This window comes from Salmo salar, chromosome ssa10 (assembly GCF_905237065.1).
Source record: "Salmo salar chromosome ssa10, Ssal_v3.1, whole genome shotgun sequence".
Classification (NCBI taxonomy): domain Eukaryota; kingdom Metazoa; phylum Chordata; class Actinopteri; order Salmoniformes; family Salmonidae; genus Salmo; species Salmo salar.
In genome coordinates, this window is record NC_059451.1 from 52,622,992 (window position 1) to 52,643,354 (window position 20,363).

At 42.1% G+C, this 20,363-nt stretch overlaps 1 protein-coding gene across 2 annotated transcripts in view; it reads left to right on the plus strand.

Moving 5' to 3' along the window:
- The first annotated feature begins 2,069 nt into the window (after positions 1–2,069).
- Positions 2,070–20,363, plus strand: part of rxrgb (retinoid X receptor, gamma b) — a 132,934-nt gene continuing 114,640 nt past the window's right edge. Inside the window, exon 1 of one of the 2 annotated variants that reach the window (XM_045687937.1) lies at positions 2,070–2,374. In XM_045687937.1, the coding sequence (XP_045543893.1) occupies positions 2,338–2,374 (37 nt within the window). In that variant the 5' untranslated portion in view covers positions 2,070–2,337. The remainder of the gene's footprint in view (positions 2,375–20,363) is intronic. The other variant, XM_045687938.1, reaches the window with a different exon arrangement.

Consider the following 20,363-nt stretch of genomic DNA (forward strand, 5'->3'; position numbering starts at 1 on the left):
TTTAGGTGATGATGGTAGAGATCTAGATGGAATGGCAAAATAAAACACCCCACAGCTTCAGTAGTCTAACACCCCACAGCTTAAGTAGTCTAACACCCCACAGCTTCAGTAGTCCAACACCTCACAGCTTCAGTAGTCCAACACCCCACAGCTTCAGTAGTCCAACACCCCACAGCTTCAGTAGTCCAACACCCCACAGCTTCAGTTCTAACACCCCACAGCTTCAGTAGTAACACCCCAAGCTCAGGAAACCACAGCTTCAGTAGTCCAACACCTCACAGCTTCAGTAGTCCAACACCCCACAGCTTCAGTAGTCCAACACCCCACAGCTTCAGTAGTCCAACACCCCACAGCTTCAGTAGTCCAACACCCCACAGCTTCAGTAGTCCAACACCCCACAGCTTCAGTAGTCCAACACCCCACAGCTTCAGTAGTCTAACACCCCACAGCTTCAGTAGTCTAACACCTCACAGCTTCAGTAGTCCAACACCCCACAGCTTCAGTAGTCCAACACCTCACAGCTTCAGTAGTCCAACACCCCACAGCTTCAGTAGTCCAACACCCCACAGCTTCAGTAGTCCAACACCTCACAGCTTAGCCTATCTTTGAGGTAATGTTGACAATAACATTAGGCCTTCTACTCAATCCTGTTGAATATTTGCACAGGCCCCATTCCTTGACTGCCATACAAATGAAATGCCATTTAAGAGATATGCTAAAAGGCTATTTTATATGACCTCAGTCTAGGCAACATGAAAGCATGGTATGGTGTTGTGATTGTAAATCTTACATCTGATTTCCTCCCCTACATTTCTCTCTCCATGTGGTCCATAAAACCATGTGCAACCCTTTAAAAAAAACAAAAAAAAACAATGCCTTGAACCACATGCAGCCATTAGGAACACACAAAAGAGAGAACTGACAAATAGCCCTTTTAATGCCTCTCTTTGACTTTAATGAATTTATGTAATCTAATGGAGGTGGTGGGGGTGGGGATGAGGAGGGGTAACAAATGAAAAGCCCTGATCAGTGTACAATGACTGGAGAAAAAAATACCATTCATCTTGGGTAGCATCCTCCGTTGCTCGTTGTTACAAGGCCGCAGGTCGAGGTTCTTGTTCCATTAATAACTGGGCAGCGAAAGGCTCTCTCTGAGTGGTCAGGGACCGGCGTTGACAGAGCATCTGAGCGGCCTGCTCCCCCCAGTTGAAGATGGTGAATCCCTCAACGAGGGTTGACTCCTCAGTAACCTTCTGAGGTACCGCGAACTCACCCTCAAATGACCCCAAAATATCTAGGGGGACTCCAGGGGGTCACGAGACCCGGACCCGCACGTTTCAATAGGTAAACAGCTGAATGTGGAGGGTGCTTTGGGTTGCCGGAGAGAGAAAAATAACTATATATCACCACATAAACAAAAACATTACACACAGGCGTTCAGATTACACATAGGATACATTACACACATACGCACACACGGACACTTTTTTTTGTGGAAAATTTGAATCAATCCCATTTAAAGGACATGGGCCTAATCATATTCAAAATAAAGCTAAATGTGTGAACATAATTCAGAAGGTGAACATATTGTAGGCTATTAAAATCGGTAAGCAGCCTATTCACACAATTTATAACGAGGGACTACACGAAACAATATGCCTACTGGCCCTACAAAATGTCTTATTGATCTTTGCCAGGTCGCAGTTGTAAATGAGAACTTGTTCCTAACTGGCCTACCTGGATAAATAAAGGGGAAATAAAAAAATGAAATAAATAAAGTGTTCAATTAATCAAAATGTAATTACAGAGTAATTACAAAACATAGCCTAAAGGCAAAGATTAGACAAAAATAATATTTTTTTATTGTTGAAATTATGAATAGGCTTTATTTGGTAGGCTATAAAACACACAAATGAAATGTAGCCTAAAATAAAATGAGTGTAGAAGTAGAGCGTATAGAAAGGCTTTTGGAAATGTGGAAACATCCACCTGATTTCACTTGGTTTAAAAAAAAAAAACACGACTCTGGCTTTTCGAACGCCATATTGGAATTTTTTTGTCGTTACTTTCTGTTTGCGAAAATGATTTGTGTCACATTTTATACATTCTAGGTTGCAACGTTGTAACGCTGCGAGGCGAGAAGTTTCGTCAGGTTCGTGTAGATATCTCGATGACTGTTGTCATTGGGAGGAGACCTGTTTTGCCACCCCCTTGCTGGGCCCCGCGTTGACCTGCCCTTGCACGGTTTTCCCGGTTGGGGAGTGTTATACGCTGGGATGATGTTGCTGCCTGTGACCGTGCGGCTATAGAGAACGACACAGCGTTAACTCACATATTATGGACAGAAGGCATAATGACCCTTATTTACACCCCAGTAAGTATCTTTCCTTGCTCTGTTTGAAATACCTTTATCCCTCGATAGTCGTTGTATAGTTGTGCTATTTGGAGACGGTTCATGGCGTGTTTTTCTCGGAGTGCCAGCGGGCGAGTTAGTTGGAGCAGTCCACGGACTCGGCTGGATATTTCCCTCCATAGATATTTATTCAATGGTCATGTTTAGTTAGCCTGCTTAGCACCCGTCCGGCTGTACTGCCTCTTGACATGAAGGGCTGCGGCCAATGTAAAAGTCAGTGGATCGCGGTTCTCCTGTTCAGACAAGGTCAAAGGTTGGCAGTTTAATTGCGCTTAAATGTATGTAATTTATGATGGTGGTCCGGTGTTTCTTGCCAACTGTTTTTGACATAAACACAATTTATTGGTTTACAATGGTGTTTTCCCTATCGTGGACGATATCTTTAGACCTAACGATCGAAAGAGGGGGGGCTTTTCTGTCCAGGTCTTCAACAAAACTTTCCCGAGTGGAAAGCAACCATCTTATTGCGCTGCTTGGTCAATGTGGAGGCTGGAGGCTGCCCAGTTGGAGTTATGGTTCACACATACACACCTCTTGTTACGTTTTCACAGCCAAGTGAAACTGCACAGAAAACAAGAATAAAAACAACAAACATTTGAGGAGACCTAGGCAGCAAATAGGCCCATAGCTAATAACACGGTTATTGATTATGTATTGGTTGTAGTAGTCTGCAGCCTACTAATGTAATCATAGTGCATGATGTGTGTAAAAGGCATTACATGCTGAGGTGAATACTAACATGCTGTGAGACTTTTGTGATGCTTTCAGTCTGTGATTTGTGCACAGTTAAGTTACAGCCCAGGGCTTCTTTAAGTCCACATAGTGAGTCACACACAACATGCATCATTTATCATGTGATGTTCTCCTTGAATGAAACATTCATTGCCAAGCCACTGCAATATAGTATGATGTTATTATCATCAACAGTGCTTTGTGAAAATGTCGGGGGATCTCGAGTGTGTTGGGCTCCCGAGTGGTGCAGTGGTCTAAGGCATCACAACAGACCCTGGTTCGATTCCAGGCAGTATCACAACCGGCCGTGATTGGGAGTCCCATAGGCAGGCGCACAATTGACCCAGCGTCGTACGGGTTAGGGTTTGGCCGGGGTAGGCCGTCATTGACACGGTGAAAATCTGTCGTTTTGCCCAGAACAAGGCCGTTAACCCACTGTTCCTAGGCCGTCATTGTAAATAAGAATTTGTTCTTAACTGACTTGCCTAGTTAAATTAAGGTTAATTAAAATAAAAAATCTAAAACCACATTAAAGGGATTGGAGTCTATCTTTGGGATGTTGTTGCCTGACTTGCCTGACTTGCCTCCTAGATATTTCAGCATCATGTATGTGGGTGAAACTGCCATCACTATGAATGGTTGTGTCTCCTGGTAATGGGAGACTGTGGGAGTCTGGGACAGGACGTGCTACCTGTCCCAGACCTGCTGTTTTCAACTCTCTAGAGACAGCAGGAGCGAAAGAGATACTCTCAAAGATCGGCTATGAAAAGCCAACTGACATTTACTCTTGTGTTACTGACTTGTTGCACCCTCGACAACTGTGATTATTATTATTTGACCATGCTGGTCATTTATGAACATTTGAACATCTTGGCCATGTTCTGTTATAATCTCCACCCGGCACAGCCAGAAGAGGACTGGCCACCCCTCATAGCCTGGTTCCTCTCTAGGTTTCTTCCTAGGTTTTGGCCTTTCTAGGGAGTTTTTCCTAACCACTGTGCTTCTACACCTGCATTACTTGCTGTTTGGGGTTTTAGGCTGGGTTTCTGTACAGCACTTTGATATATCAGCTATAGAAGGGCTATATAAATACATTTGATTTGATTTGTGAAGCGGTGAGCAAACAGATTACAGAATATTCATAAACAGACCATTTGTATCCCCTCAGACTAGAATCTTACTCAGTTCACTTCTGTTGTGTCTTGTTGAAATTGTTATACCTACAGTGTACTGTCATAACAAGTTCATAGGTCTAATAAGGTGTTATTTTAATCATGTTCCATAACAGAGTTATGATATGAAACATTCAATTCTATCATCTTTTTTCATGGTTTATTATTTTGTACTAAACATAAACTGTTGTAGTGACACAGAGTTCTGTGAAGGCTGTAACAGGCCATTCCAGTTAACTGTACAGTCATTAAATTGACACACTGCTCAGAACAACCTACTGTACAGGAAAGCATATGTAATAGCTATAATATAGTGTTGTTTCATAGCAATGGACGATCACGTTGACAAAATAAAAAAACTGTCCCTTGGAATTTGTAACATGTAATAGAGAATCTGTGCATCGATCATACCGTAGAGATCCTATAGGATGTTATCAATAAAATATCACAATACGTCGCGGAGCGTTCGATTTGGAAAGGAGACCCCCAGCTCCCCTAAAACCATTGACAACTACAAGCCGTTTTCAAGGGATTGTTAAATAAATGTTATAACTATTTGGTTTTAATATCATCACCTCTTGAAGAGCATAGTCAGAACTACACATTTCAGATTATTCCACATTTAGCTCTGTCATCAGAGTTATACAGGAAGTAACTGTATGCTTTTGATGATCAGTAAACATCAATTGATCATGAAGTTTCAGATACGTGATGGTAGCCTATCAATTTGGCATGTAGCTAGTAGGCTTGGGCGGTATCCAGATTGTCCTACCTTCATACCGACCTTGTGCCATACCCTGGATATTCGGTAATACCGGCACTGAACACAAGGGTCGCTGTTTTCAAACCCCACTGATACTCTGTAATCCGAAGGTGCCAATGCTTTGCATGGAGGAATCTGAAATTTGTAGTTCTGACTCTTCAAGAAAATAGATGTATAGCGGTTTGGAAATAAACTCTTCAAATACAGTTTATAAGGCTTTTATACCAATTTTCTGTATACCGGTAAATAGCCTCTAAAATATATGTAAACAGACCATAAATGTCTAAATGATTTTTCTTGGAAAGCTGTGAATGCTGTTATATGATACAATATCAGTACTTGTTGCATTCACAACTTGTCTAAGTCCTGTCAACAACTGATTTCAGCCAGTGTATGGCTGTGGATTGACTGCACTGGTTGAACGGAAGGTTGGCATATCGGCAGTTAATTAGAAACATGTATAGAATCATTCCTCTAAAGATGGCTAGCTAACAAACATACAGTACAGGAACATTCTTCAAGTTCATTATTTTACACTATCTTACACAGCAATGGCAAATCATGGTTGACCAATTCCCTGACCAAAATGGCTGACCTTTATCGCATCATAAGAAGGTTAATGTCCATTCTAGTATTCCAATTCCTAATTCTGTGAAGCAAATCAGTGAGAGGTCAGATTCAGCAGCACATCATAGTTTAATCAAGTTTGGAGAACTTCTGTGGATTATGCCAAGTAATAAATGTTCTTGCTTTTTGGCATTTCTGTGGTTTCCCGTCAGTCTGGGGGTTCACAGACGTGCAGGCATTCATTCTGCTGCTGCTGCTGTTCAGGGAAACGATATGCACATAACTCACAGATCTGTGGAAGTCCTGGAGATAAAGACAGTCAACGGAGATAGGGTGGAAAATTATTATTGGAATGGGAAAGAAAGAGACAGAGAGAAGAGGGAGTAAAGAGAGAGAAGAGAGAGAAAAAGAGAGAGAGGAGAGAGAGAAGAGAGAGAGAAGAGAGTGAGAAAGAGAGAGGAGAGAGAGAGGAGAGAGAGAAAAAGAGAGGGAAGAGAGAGAGGAGAGAGAGAAAAAGAGAGGGAAGAGAGAGAAAGAGAGTGAGAAAGAGAGGCGAGAGAGGGGTCCCACCAGGACTGGTTGACAGTAGCTCTCTGAACTCTTGTTTAACTGCTGCCAAGGGTCAATGATCCTCCTGATTTCTGTTTGAGTAACCAAATCAAATCAAATTTTATTTGTCACATGCGCCGAATACATACAATGAAATGCTTACTTACAAGCCCTTAACCAACAATGCAGTTTTAAGAAAATACCTACAAAAAAAAGTAAGAGATAAGAAAAACAAATAATTAAAGAGCAGCAGTAAATAACAATAGCATAGAAGGGGAGGCGGGGCGGGGGGGGGCAATGCAAATAGTCTGGGTAGCCATTTGATTTGCTGTTCAGGATTCTTATGGCTTGGGGGTAGAAGCTGTTTAGAAGCCTCTTGGACCTAGACTTGGTGCTCCGTTATCGCTTGCCATCCGGTAGCATAGAGAACAGTCTATGACTGGGATGGCTGGAGTCTTTGACAATTTTTAGGGCCTTCCTCTGACACCGCCTGGTATAGAGGTGCTGGATGGCTGGAAGCTTGGCCCCGGTGATGTACTGGGCCGTACGCACTACCCTCTGTAGTGCCTTGCGGTCGGAGGCCGAGCAGTTGCCATACCAGGCAGTGATGCAACCCGTCACAATGCTCTCGATGGTGCAGCTGAAAAACCTTTTTAGGATCTGAGGACCCATGCCAAATCTTTTCAGTCTCCTGAGGGGGAATAGGTTTTGTCGTGCCCTCTTCACGACTGTCTTGGTGTGTTTGAACATGTATGTTGGTGATGTGGATGCCAAGGAACTTGAAGCTCTCAACCTGCTCCACTACCGTCCCGTCGATGAGAATGGGGGCGTGCTTGGTTCTCCTTTTCCTATAGTCCACAATCATCTCCTTTGTCTTGATCACGTTGAGGGAGAGGTTGTTGTCCTGGCACCACACAGTCAGGTCTCTGACCACCTCCCTATAGGCTGTCTCATCGTTGTTGGTGATCAGCCCGACCACTGTTGTGTCATCTGCAAATCTAATGATGGTATTGGAGTTGTGCCTGGCCGTGCAGTCATGAGTGAACAGGGAGTACAGGAGGGGACTGAGCACGCACCCCTGAGGGGCCCCTGTGTTGAGGATCAGCGTGGCGGATGTGTTGTTCCCTACCCTTACCACCTGGGGGCGGCCCGTCAGGAAGTCCAGGATCCAGTTGCAGAGGGAGGTGTTGAGTCCCAGGGCCTTAGCTTAGTGATGAGCTTTGAGGGCACTATGGTGTTGAACACTGAGCTGTAGTCAATGAATAGCGTTCTCATATAGGTGTTCCTTTTGTCTAGGTGTGAAAGGGAAGTGTGGAGTGCAATAGAGATTGCATCATCTGTGGATCTGTTGGTGCGGTATCCAAATTGGAGTGGGTCTAGGGTTTCTGGGATAATGGTGTTGATGTGAGCCATGACCAGTCTTTCAAAGCATTGCATTGCTACAGACGTAAGTGCTACGGGTCGGTAGTCATTTAGGCAGGTTAGCTTAGTGTTCTTTGGCACAGGGACTATGGTGGTCTGCTTGAAACATGTTGGTATTACAGACTCAGACAGGGAGAGGTTGAAAATGTCAGTGAAGACACTTGAAACTTTGTCAGCGCATGCTCGGAGTACATGTCCTGGTAATCCGGCCTTGTCAATGTTGACTTGTTTAAAACCTCTTACATCTAGACGTTCCGCTAGCGGAACACCTGCTCCAATATCCAATGATAGGCGTGGCGCGAATTACAAATTCCTCAAAAATACAAAAACTTCAATTTTTCAAACATATGACTATTTTACAGCATTTTAAAGACAAGACTCTCCTTTATCTAACCACACTGCCCGATTTCAAAAAGGCTTTACAACGAAAGCAAAACATTAGATTATGTCAGCAGAGTACCCAGACAGAAATAATCAGACACCCATTTTTCAAGCTAGCATATAATGTCACATAAACCCAAACCACAGCTAAATGCAGCACTAACCTTTGATGATCTTTATTAGATGACACGCCTAGGACATTATGTTATACAATACATGCATGTTTTGTTCAATCAAGTTCATATTTATATCAAAAACCAGCTTTTTACATTAGCATATGACGTTCAGAACTAGCATACCCCCCGCAAACTTCCGGTGAATTTACTAAATTACTCACGATAAACGTTCACAAAAAACATAACAATTATTTTAAGAATTATAGATACAGAACTCCTCTATGCACTCGCTATGTCCGATTTTAAAATAGCTTTTCGGTGAAAGCACATTTTGCAATATTCTGAGTAGATAGCCCAGCCATCACGGCTAGCTATTTTGACACCCACCCTGACCAAACTCCGATTTACTATAAGAAAAGTTTGATTACCTTTGGTGTTGTTCGTCAGAATGCACTCCCAGGACTGCTACTTCAATAACAAATGTTGGTTTGGTTCCAAATAATCCATAGTTATATCCAAATAGCGGTGTTTTGTTCGTGCGTTCAAGACACTATCCGAAGTGTAAATAAGGGTCACGAGCACGACGCATTTCATGACAAAAAAAATTCTAAATATTCCATTACCGTACTTCGAAGCATGTCAACCGCTGTTTAAAATAAATTTTTATGCAATTTTTCTCGTAAAAAAGCGATAATATTCCGACCGGGAAAGCGTGTTTACATACAAAGAGAGAGAAAATAAAAGCATGGGATCCCCTCGTGCACGAGCCTGAGTCTCATAGTACTGTGACCGGCCACTATCCAAACGCGCTACTGTTTTTCAGCCAGAGCCTGCAAAGCCTCGATTCAGCTTTTTGCCGCCTTCTGAGAGCCCATGGGAGCCGTAGGAAGTGTCACGTAACAGCAGAGATCCCCTGTTTTGGATAGAGATAATCAAGAAGGCCAAGAAATGGTCAGACCAGGTACTTCCTGTACAGAATCTTCTCAGGTTTTGGCCTGCCAAATGAGTTCTGTTATACTCACAGACACCATTCAAACAGTTTTAGAAACTTTGGAGTGTTTTCTATCCAAAGCTAATAATTATATGCATATTCTAGTTTCTGGGCAGGAGTAATAATCAGATGAAATCGGGTACGTTTTTTATCCGGCCGTGAAAATACTGCCCCCTAGCCATAACAGGTTAAAGGTCTTATCGGCTGCGGAGAGTGTGATCACACAGTCGTCCGGGACCGCTAATGCTCTCATGCATGTTTTAGTGTTACTTACCTCAAAGCGAGCATAGAAATGACTTAGCTCATCTGGTAGGCTGTGCTTCCGTTTGTAGTCTGTAATAGTTTACAAGCCCTGCCACATCCGACGAGCGTTGGAGCTGGTGTTGTACGATTCGATCTTAGTCCTGTATTGACGCTTTGCCTGTTTGATGGTTCGTCGGAGGGCATAGCGGGATTTCTTAGAAGCTTCCGGGTTAGAGTCCCGCTCCTTGAAAGTGGCAGCTCTATCGTTTAGCTCAGTGCGAATGTTGCCTATAATCCATGGCTTCTGGTTGGGGTATGTACGTACAGTCACTGTGGGAACAACGTCTTCGATTAACTTATTGATAAAGCCAGTGACTGATGTGGTGTATTCCTCAATGCCATCGGAAGAATATTCCAGTCTGTGCTAGCAAAACAGTCCTGTAGTTTAGCATCTGCTTCATCTGACCACTTTTTTATAGACCGAGTCACTGGTGCTTCCTGATTTAATTTTAGCTTGTAAGCAGGAATCAGGAGGATATAATTATGGTCAGATTTGCCAAATGGAGGGTGAGGGAGAGGCTTGTACGCTTCTCTGTGCGTGAAGTAAAGGTGGTCCAGAGTTTTTTCCCCTTCTGGTTGCACATTTAACTAGAGGTCGACCGATTATGATTTTTCAACGCCTATACCGATTATTGGAGGACCAAACAAAGCCGATACCGATTAATCGGGCAATTTTTTAAAACATTTTTTTATTTGTAATAATGACAATTACAACAATACTGAATGAACACTTATTTTAACTTAATATAATACATCAATAAAATCAATTTAGCCTCAAATAAATAATGAAACATGTTCAATTTGGTTTAAATATAGCAAAAACAAAGTGTTGGAGAAGAAAGTTAAAGTGCAATATGTGCCATGTAAAAAAGCTAACGTTTAAGTTCCTTGCTCAGAACATGAGAACATATGAAAGCTGGTGGTTCCTTTTAACATGAGTCTTCAATATTCCCAGGTAAGAAGTTTTAGGTTGTAGTTATTATAGGAATTATAGGACTATTTCTCTCTATACGATTTGTATTTCATATACCTTCTTATAGGCACTTTAGTATTGCCAGTGTAACAGTATAGTTTCCGTCCCTCTCCTCGCTCCTACCTGGGCTCGAACCAGGAACACATCGACAACAGCCACCCTCGAAGCAGCGTTACCCATGTAGAGCAAGGGGAAAAACTACTCCAAGTCTCAGAGCGAGTGACGTTTGAAACGCTATTAGCGCGCACCCGGCTAACTAGCTAGCCATTTCACATCGGTTACACCAGCCTAATCTTGGGAGTTGACAGGCTTGAAGTCATAAACAGCGCAATGCATTGCGAAGGACTGCTGGCAAACGCACAAAAGTGCTGTTTGAATGAACGCTTACGAGCCTGCTGCTGCCTACCATCGCTCAGTCAGACTGCTCTATCAAATCATAGACTTAATTATAACATAATAACACACAGAAATATGAGCCTTAGTGTCAGGGGTGTCGTAGGGTAAAGCGGACCAAGACGCAGCGGGGAAATGTGCACTCATCTTCTTTTATTAAACGGACAAAGAAGGTAAACCAAAATAAACACGTACACAACAAAAACACAACGACTAATAACAGGCCGGTAAGGCACAGAGCTATACACAGCACAATCTCCCACAAATACTAAAACAAACACATACCTATTTATAGAACCCTCAATCAGAGGCAACGAGAAAACACCTGCCTCCAATTGAGGGTTCAACCCCCAATAAACTAAACATAGAAATACAAAGAACTAGACTAAACATAGAAATACATAAACATAGAACAGTGCCCAAAACCCCGGAATAATAAATCAAACACACCACTAAACACACAACCACCCCGAACCACATAAAACAAATACCCCCTGCCACGTCCTGACCAAACTACAATAACAAATAACCCCTATTACTGGTCAGGACGTGACACTTAGGTCATTAATATGGTCGAATGCAGAAACTATCATCTCGAAAACAAAACATTTTTCCTGTCAGTGAAATACGGAACCGTTCCGTATTTTATCTAACGGGTGGCATCCCTAAGTCTAAATATTCCTGTTACATTGCACAACCTTCAATGTTATGTCATAATTACGTAAAATTCTTGCAAATTAGTTCGTAACGAGCCAGGCGGCCCAAACTGTTGCTTATACACTGACTCTGCGTGCAATGACACAATTTCATCTGGTTAATATTGCCTGCTAACCTGGATTTCTTTTAGCTAAATATGCAGGTTTAAAAATATATACTTCTGTGTATTGATTTTAAGAAAGGCATTGATGTTTATGGTTAGGTACAGTCGTGCCATGATTGTGCTTTTTTCGCAAATGCGCTTTTGTTAACCTCTATGGGCTATGTGGGACGCAAGCGTCCCACCCCTGGTACACCCAATCAACAGGTGAAATATCAAGAGCAATTAAATGTCAAAATTCAAATTTCTCAAACATACAACTATCTTACACCCTTTGAAAGATAAACGTTTCCTTAATCTAACCACGTTGTCCGATTTCAAAAAGGCTTTACGGCAAAAGCATAAAGTTAGATTATGTTAGGAGAGTACATTGACAATAGCTGTGTGTAATGTTTTGTCAATTCAAAGACAGGCGTCACCAAAAGCATTAAACCAGCTAAAATGATGCACTAACTTTTGACAATCTCCATCAGATGACACTCCTAGGACATTATGTTAGACAATGCATGCATTTTGTGTTCTATCAAGTTCATATTTATATCCAAAAACAGCGTTTTACTATGGCGTTGATGTTGAGGAAATCGTTTCCCTCCAATAACCGCCAGTCAAGCAGCACAACAAATTAAATAATTACTATTCGAAAACATTGGTAAAATATTATATTGTCATTCAAAGAATTATAGATTTACATCTCTTGAACGCAACCGGATTGCCAGATTTAAAAATAACCTTACTGGGAAATCACACTTTGCAATAATCTGAGCACTGTGCCCAGAAAAATACGCTTTGCGATACAGACTAACCGCCATGTTGGAGAGATCTAAAATCGAAAATACTATGTAAATAATCCATTACCAAACATGTCAAACGTTGTATAGCATAAATCATTAGTGCCTTTTTTAACCAGAACATGAATAATATTCAAGGCGGACGTTTGCATTCTCTTTTAAAACGTTTTGGAACGAGAGTACCAAACATGAACTCGCGCGCCATAGTCTAATCGGCCACCACCGTTCCAAGGCTCTTGTTCGTTCAGTTCTCACAGTATAAGACTCAAAACACTTTCTAAAGACTGGTGACATCTAGTGGAAGCCATAGGAAGTGCTCAAAAATTAATAAGCCCCTGTGTGTTTCAATGGCATAGGCTTAAAGGTAATTCAACACATCAGGTATCCACTTCCTGTCAGAATTTGTCTCAGGGTTTTGACTGCCATATGAGTTCTGTTATACTTACAGACACCATTCAAACCGTTTTAGAAAATTCAGAGTGTTTTCTATCCAAACCTGAACAATAATATGCATATTCTAGCTTCTGAGTTGGTGTAGGAGGCAGTTAAAAATGGGCACATATTTTTTTCAAAATTCTCAATACTGCCCCCTAGCCCCAACAGGTTTTAAATCATCCCCCGTTTGGCGAAGTCGGCTGTCTTTGTTAGGAAGAAATAGTCTTCACAGTTCGCAACGAGCCAGGCGGCCCAAACTGCTGCATATACCCTGACTCTGTTTGCAAGAGAAGTGACACATTTTCCCTAGTTAAAATAAATTCACGTTTGCAGGCAATATTAACTAAATATGCAGGTTTAAAAATATATACTTGTGTATTGATTTTAAGAAAGACATTGATGTTTATGGTTGGAGCAACGTGTACCTAAGCAATTATATGCAACGCAGGACAGGCTAGATAAACTAGTAATATCATCAACCATGTGTAGTTAACTAGTGATTATGATTTATTGTTTTTTATAAGATAAGTTTAATGCTAGCTAGCAACTTAGCTTGGCCTCTTACTGCATTCGCATAACAGGCAGGCTCCTCATGGAGTGCAATGTAAAGCAGGTGGTTAGAGCGTTGGACTAGTTAACCGTAAGGTTGCAAGACTGAATCCCCGAGCTGACAAGGTAAAAATCTGTCGTTCTGCCCCTGAACAAGGCAGTTAACCCACCGTTCCTAGGCCGTCATTGAAAATAATAATGTGTTCTTATCTGACTTGCCTAGTTAAATAAAGGTCAAAAAAAAAATATAAAAAATAAAATAAAATTGGACAAATCGGCGTCCAAAAATACCGATTTCCGATTGTTATGAAAACTTGAAATCAGCCCTAATTTATCGACCATTCCGATTAATCGGTCAACCTCTACATTTAACATGCTGATAGAAATGAGGTAAAACTGATTTAAGTTTCGCTGCATTAAAGTCCTCGGCCACTAGGAGCGGCGCCTCTGGATGAGCGTTTTCCTGTTTGTATATGGCGGTATACAGCTTATTGTGTGAGGTTTTATTGCCAATGTTGGTCTGTGGTTGTATGTAGACAGCTACGAAAAATACAGATGAAAATTCTCTAGGAAGATAGTGTGGTCTAAAGCTTATCATGAGGTACTCTACCTCAGGCGAGCAAAGCCTCGAGACCTTATATATCGTGCACCAGCTGTTGTTTACATATATGCATAGGCCACCGCCCCATGTCTTACCAGAGGCTGCTGTTCTGTCCTTTGAAGAAAAACTCTTTGTCTAATCTGAGATTAATAATCTCAGTTCTGATGTCCAGAAGCTCTTTTCGGTCATAAGAGACGGTAGCAGCAACATTATGTACAAAATAAGTTACGAACAACGCGAAAAAACAAACAAAATAGCACGGTTGGTTAAGAGCCAATAAGACGTTAGCCTTCCCATCCGACGCCATCATGGATACACACACACACACACACACACACACACACACACACACACACACACACACACACACACACACACACACACACACACTCACTCACTCACTCACTCACTCACTCACTCACTCACTCACTCACTCACTCACTCACTCACCACTCACTCACTCAAATAGGCTATTACCAGGCTCCGTAATGCACATCTATTGTGTGCCGTCTGCTAATACATATGACAGTTTTCAGTTGGTCTGAAATGGCAGAATCCTTGTGCAAATATGGCATTGGTCGACACACCCACACCTGTATGGCTTGGTATTACCGGGCGGGCGGGGGGCGGGTGTTCAATAGAGGGAGAGTCAACTTGTGAGTTTGTTATTTACAGGCTGGTTTGGTTTCATAGTCAAATAGGCCCTCCCATTCATATGCTTCGTCACATGCCCATTTTGTCACATTGTCTTTTCTGCTATGCAATGCTTGGATGTCTTGACACTTTTTAATTTAGTTTATGTACTTAGACTTTTACTAGAGCCAGGACGATACCAGTATCGCGATACTCCTTAGTATTGTGGCAAGGAAACAAAGCACAAAGCGGATTTAAATTCTTCAGGAAAACAGCCCTAATGTTGGAAACAAACATCATTATGTTGTCATCCTGAGTCACATTTATTTATTTTCCAAACTACAACACACAATATGTTACAGCAGGGTTTTAAAGGACCAAAGAGTTGTCTGCTTCATGTTTTCATTTTTTGCCATGTAAAAACAATATTGTATCACAGCCCTACTAACTGGTGTTACCCTCACCTGCTATCATCAAACTGGTGTTACCCTCACGTGCTATCATCACAGCCCTACTAACTGGTGTTACCCTCACCTGCTATCATCACAGCTCTACTAACTGGTGTTATCCTCACCTGCTATCATCACAGCTCTACTAACTGGTGTTATCCTCACCTGCTATCATCACAGCTCTACTAACTGGTGTTACCCTCACGTGCTATCATCACAGCCCTACTAACTGGTGTTATCCTCACCTGCTATCATCACAGCTCTACTAACTGGTGTTACCCTCACCTGCTATCATCACAGCTCTACTAACTGGTGTTATCCTCACCTGCTATCATCACAGCTCTACTAACTGGTGTTACCCTCACCTGCTATCATCACAGCTCTACTAACTGGTGTTATCCTCACCTGCTATCATCACAGCTCTACTAACTGGTGTTATCCTCACCTGCTATCATCACAGCCCTACTAACTGGTGTTACCCTCACCTGCTATCATCACAGCTCTACTAACTGGTGTTACCCTCACGTGCTATCATCACAGCCCTACTAACTGGTGTTATCCTCACCTGCTATCATCACAGCCTTACTAACTGGTGTTACCCTCACCTGCTATCATCACAGCCCTACTAACTGGTGTTACCCTCACCTGCTATCATCACAGCTCTACTAACTGGTGTTACCCTCACCTGCTACCATCAAACTGGTGTTACCCTCACCTGCTATCATCACAGCCCTACTAACTGGTGTTACCCTCACCTGCTATCATCACAGCTCTACTAACTGGTGTTATCCTCACCTGCTATCATCACAGCCCTACTAACTGGTGTTACCCTCACCTGCTATCATCACAGCTCTACTAACTGGTGTTACCCTCACGTGCTATCATCACAGCCCTACTAACTGGTGTTATCCTCACCTGCTATCATCACAGCTCTACTAACTGGTGTTACCCTCACCTGCTATCATCACAGCTCTACTAACTGGTGTTACCCTCACCTGCTATCATCACAGCCCTACTAACTGGTGTTACCCTCACCTGCTATCATCACAGCTCTACTAACTGGTGTTACCCTCACCTGCTACCATCAAACTGGTGTTACCCTCACCTGCTATCATCACAGCCCTACTAACTGGTGTTATCCTCACCTGCTATCATCACAGCCCTACTAACTGGTGTTGTCCTCACCTGCTATCATCACAGCTCTACTAACTGCTGTTATCCTCACCTACTATCATCACAGCCCTACTGACTGGTGTTACCCTCACCTGCTATCATCACAGCCCTACTAACTGGTGTTGCCCTCACCTGCTATCATCACAGCCAGACTGACTGGTGTTATCCTCACCTGCTATCATCACAGCCCTACTAACTGGTGTTATCCTCACCTGCTATCATCACAGCTCTACTAACTGGTGTTATCCTCACCTGCTATCATCACAGCTCTACTAACTGGTGTTATCCTCACCTGCTATCATCACAGCCCTACTGACTGGTGTTACCCTCACCTGCTATCATCATCACCTGGGAAAACATAATTCTAAACAGTACACCTGGGAAAACACCATTCTTAACAGCACACCTGGGAAAACACCATTCTAAACAGCTTACCTGGGAAAACACCATTCTAAACAGTACACCTGGGAAAACACCATTCTAAACAGCACACCTGGGAAAACACCATTCTAAACAGTTTACCTGGGAAAACACCATTCTAAACAGTACACCTGGGAAAACACCATTCTAAACAGCTTACCTGGGAAAACACCATTCTAAACAGCTTACCTGGGAAAACACCATTCTAAACAGCTTACCTGGGAAAACACCATTCTAAACAGTACACCTGGGAAAACACCATTCTAAACAGCTTACCTGGGAAAACACCATTCTAAACAGCTTACCTGGGAAAACACCATTCTAAACAGAGAACCTGGGAAAACACCATTCTAAACAGCTTACCTGGGAAAACACCATTCTAAACAGCTTACCTGGGAAAACACCATTCTAAACAGCTTACCTGGGAAAACACCATTCTAAACAGCGCACCTGGGAAAACACCATTCTAAACAGATTACCTGGGAAAACACCATTCTAAACAGCTTACCTGGGAAAACACCATTCTAAACAGCTTACCTGGGAAAACACCATTCTAAACAGCTTACCTGGGAAAACACCATTCTAAACAGCTTACCTGGGAAAACACCATTCTAAACAGCTTACCTGGGAAAACACCATTCTAAACAGAGAACCTGGGAAAACACCATTCTAAACAGCACACCTGGGAAAACACCATTCTAAACAGCTTACCTGGGAAAACACCATTCTAAACAGCTTACCTGGGAAAACACCATTCTAAACAGAGAACCTGGGAAAACACCATTCTAAACAGTACACCTGGGAAAACACCATTCTAAACACCTTACCTGGGAAAACACCATTCTAAACAGTACACCTGGGAAAACACCATTCTAAACAGCTTACCTGGGAAAACACCATTCTAAATAGTGCACCTGGGAAAACACCATTCTAAACAGTACACCTGGGAAAACACCATTCTAAACAGCTTACCTGGGAAAACACCATTCTAAACAGCTTACCTGGGAAAACACCATTCTAAACAGAGAACCTGGGAAAACACCATTCTAAACAGCTTACCTGGGAAAACACCATTCTAAACAGAGAACCTGGGAAAACACCATTCTAAACAGAGAACCTGGGAAAACACCATTCTAAACAGCTTACCTGGGAAAACACCATTCTAAACAGCTTACCTGGGAAAACACCATTCTAAACAGCGCACCTGGGAAAACACCATTCTAAACAGCTTACCTGGGAAAACACCATTCTAAACAGCTTACCTGGGAAAACACCATTCTAAACAGCTTACCTGGGAAAACACCATTCTAAACAGCTTACCTGGGAAAACACCATTCTAAACAGCTTACCTGGGAAAACACCATTCTAAACAGAGAACCTGGGAAAACACCATTCTAAACAGCACACCTGGGAAAACACCATTCTAAACAGCTTACCTGGGAAAACACCATTCTAAACACCTTACCTGGGAAAACACCATTCTAAACAGAGAACCTGGGAAAACACCATTCTAAACAGTACACCTGGGAAAACACCATTCTAAACACCTTACCTGGGAAAACACCATTCTAAACAGTACACCTGGGAAAACACCATTCTAAACAGCTTACCTGGGAAAACACCATTCTAAATAGTGCACCTGGGAAAACACCATTCTAAACAGTACACCTGGGAAAACACCATTCTAAACAGCGCACCTGATAGTGGTTCCATATGTGACAGAAATGAAAATCTCTGTTAGAAACTTAAAAAAGGGGGAATCTAAAAATGCAACAACTAGCATGGGATGCTAATATGACTAGGATTATCATCAACTAGCATGGGTTGCTAATATGACTAGGATTATCATCAACTAGCACGGGCTGCTAATATGACTAGGATTATCATCAACTAGCACGGGTTGCTAATATGACTAGGATTATCATCAACTAGCACGGGCTGCTAATATGACTAGGATTATCATCAACTAGCATGGGATGCTAATATGACTAGGATTATCATCAACTAGCATGGGATGCTAATATGACTAGGATTATCATCAACTAGCACGGGTTGCTAATATGACTACGATTATCATCAACTAGCATGGGCTGCTAATATGACTACGATTATCATCAACTAGCACGGGCTGCTAATATGACTAGGATTATCATCAACTAGCATGGGCTGCTAATATGACTAGGATTATCATCAACTAGCACGGGCTGCTAATATGACTAGGATTATCATCAACTAGCACGGGCTGCTAATATGACTAGGATTATCATCAACTAGCATGGGATGCTAATATGACTAGGATTATCATCAACTAGCATGGGATGCTAATATGACTAGGATTATCATCAACTAGCACGGGCTGCTAATATGACTAGGATTATCATCAACTAGCATGGGCTGCTAATATGACTAGGATTATCATCAACTAGCATGGGATGCTAATATGACTAGGATTATCATCAACTAGCACGGGATGCTAATATGACTAGGATTATCATCAACTAGCACGGGATGATAATATGACTAGGATTATCATCAACTAGCACGGGATAATAATATGACTAGGATTATCATCAACTAGCACGGGATGCTAATATGACTAGGATTATCATCAACTAGCACGGGTTGCTAATATGACTAGGATTATCATCAACTAGCACGGGATGCTAATATGACTAGGATTATCATCAACTAGCACGGGCTGCTAATATGACTAGGATTGTACCTTTGGCTTCTGGACAGTGAAAGAAAGTTGATATGAAAACCAATAGAGCAGGAGAGAAACGGCATAACGGTGGGTCCAAAAGGGAAGTACATGGAAATACATTTGCCAAAATTATATAATTACTCCCGTCTATACATAAATACATTAAATTATTAAAAACGCTTCACCAGAAAGCATGGCTTAGCCACAGAGGAATCAAGGATCCTTCATTTCTAAAAAAAAAAAAAAATAGCTTTGGATTGTTTCAGATCACAAGCTCTTAGGCCTATGCCTGTTTGCGAAGCCCTCGGTTTGGGAAGCCCTCAGTTTGGGAAGCCCTCAGTTTGGGAAGCCCTCAGTTTGGGCAGCGCACGTGGCAATAGGCCTAGCTCATTATTGACAGGCTGCTGTCAGTGAAAAGCATCTAAAATATATGTGAAGATAATGTGTCTTGAGTAGAATTTTAAATGTTGAGACAAGAAGAAGGGGAGGGTGGTGAAGATATAGACTAGTCTCTCTCCAGAATGGGAGGTGTGTGTGGTGAAGATATAGACTAGTCTCTCTCCAGAATGGGAGGTGTGTGTGGTGAAGATATAGACTAGTCTCTCTCCAGAATGGGAGGTGTGTGTGGTGAAGATATAGACTAGTCTCTCTCCAGAATGGGAGGTGTGTGTGGTGAAGATATAGACTAGTCTCTCTCCAGAATGCGCTCAGCTGTCTACCTCCAATTCTTGCACATTCATTGTGCAAATTGTTTGCCCTTATATTTGTTATTTTAATCAATTCCCCATTACATACACCTTAGTCAAATACATTTAAACTCAGTTTTTGGCTATTCCTGACATTTAATCTTTGTAAAAATTCCCTGTCTTAGGTCAGTTAGGATCACCACTTTATTTTAAGAATGTGACATTTCTGAATAATAGTATAGAGAATTATTTATTTCTGAATTTTGACCCATTCCTCCTGACAGAGCTGGTGTAACGGAGTCAGGTTTGTAGGCCTCCTTGCTCGCACACGCC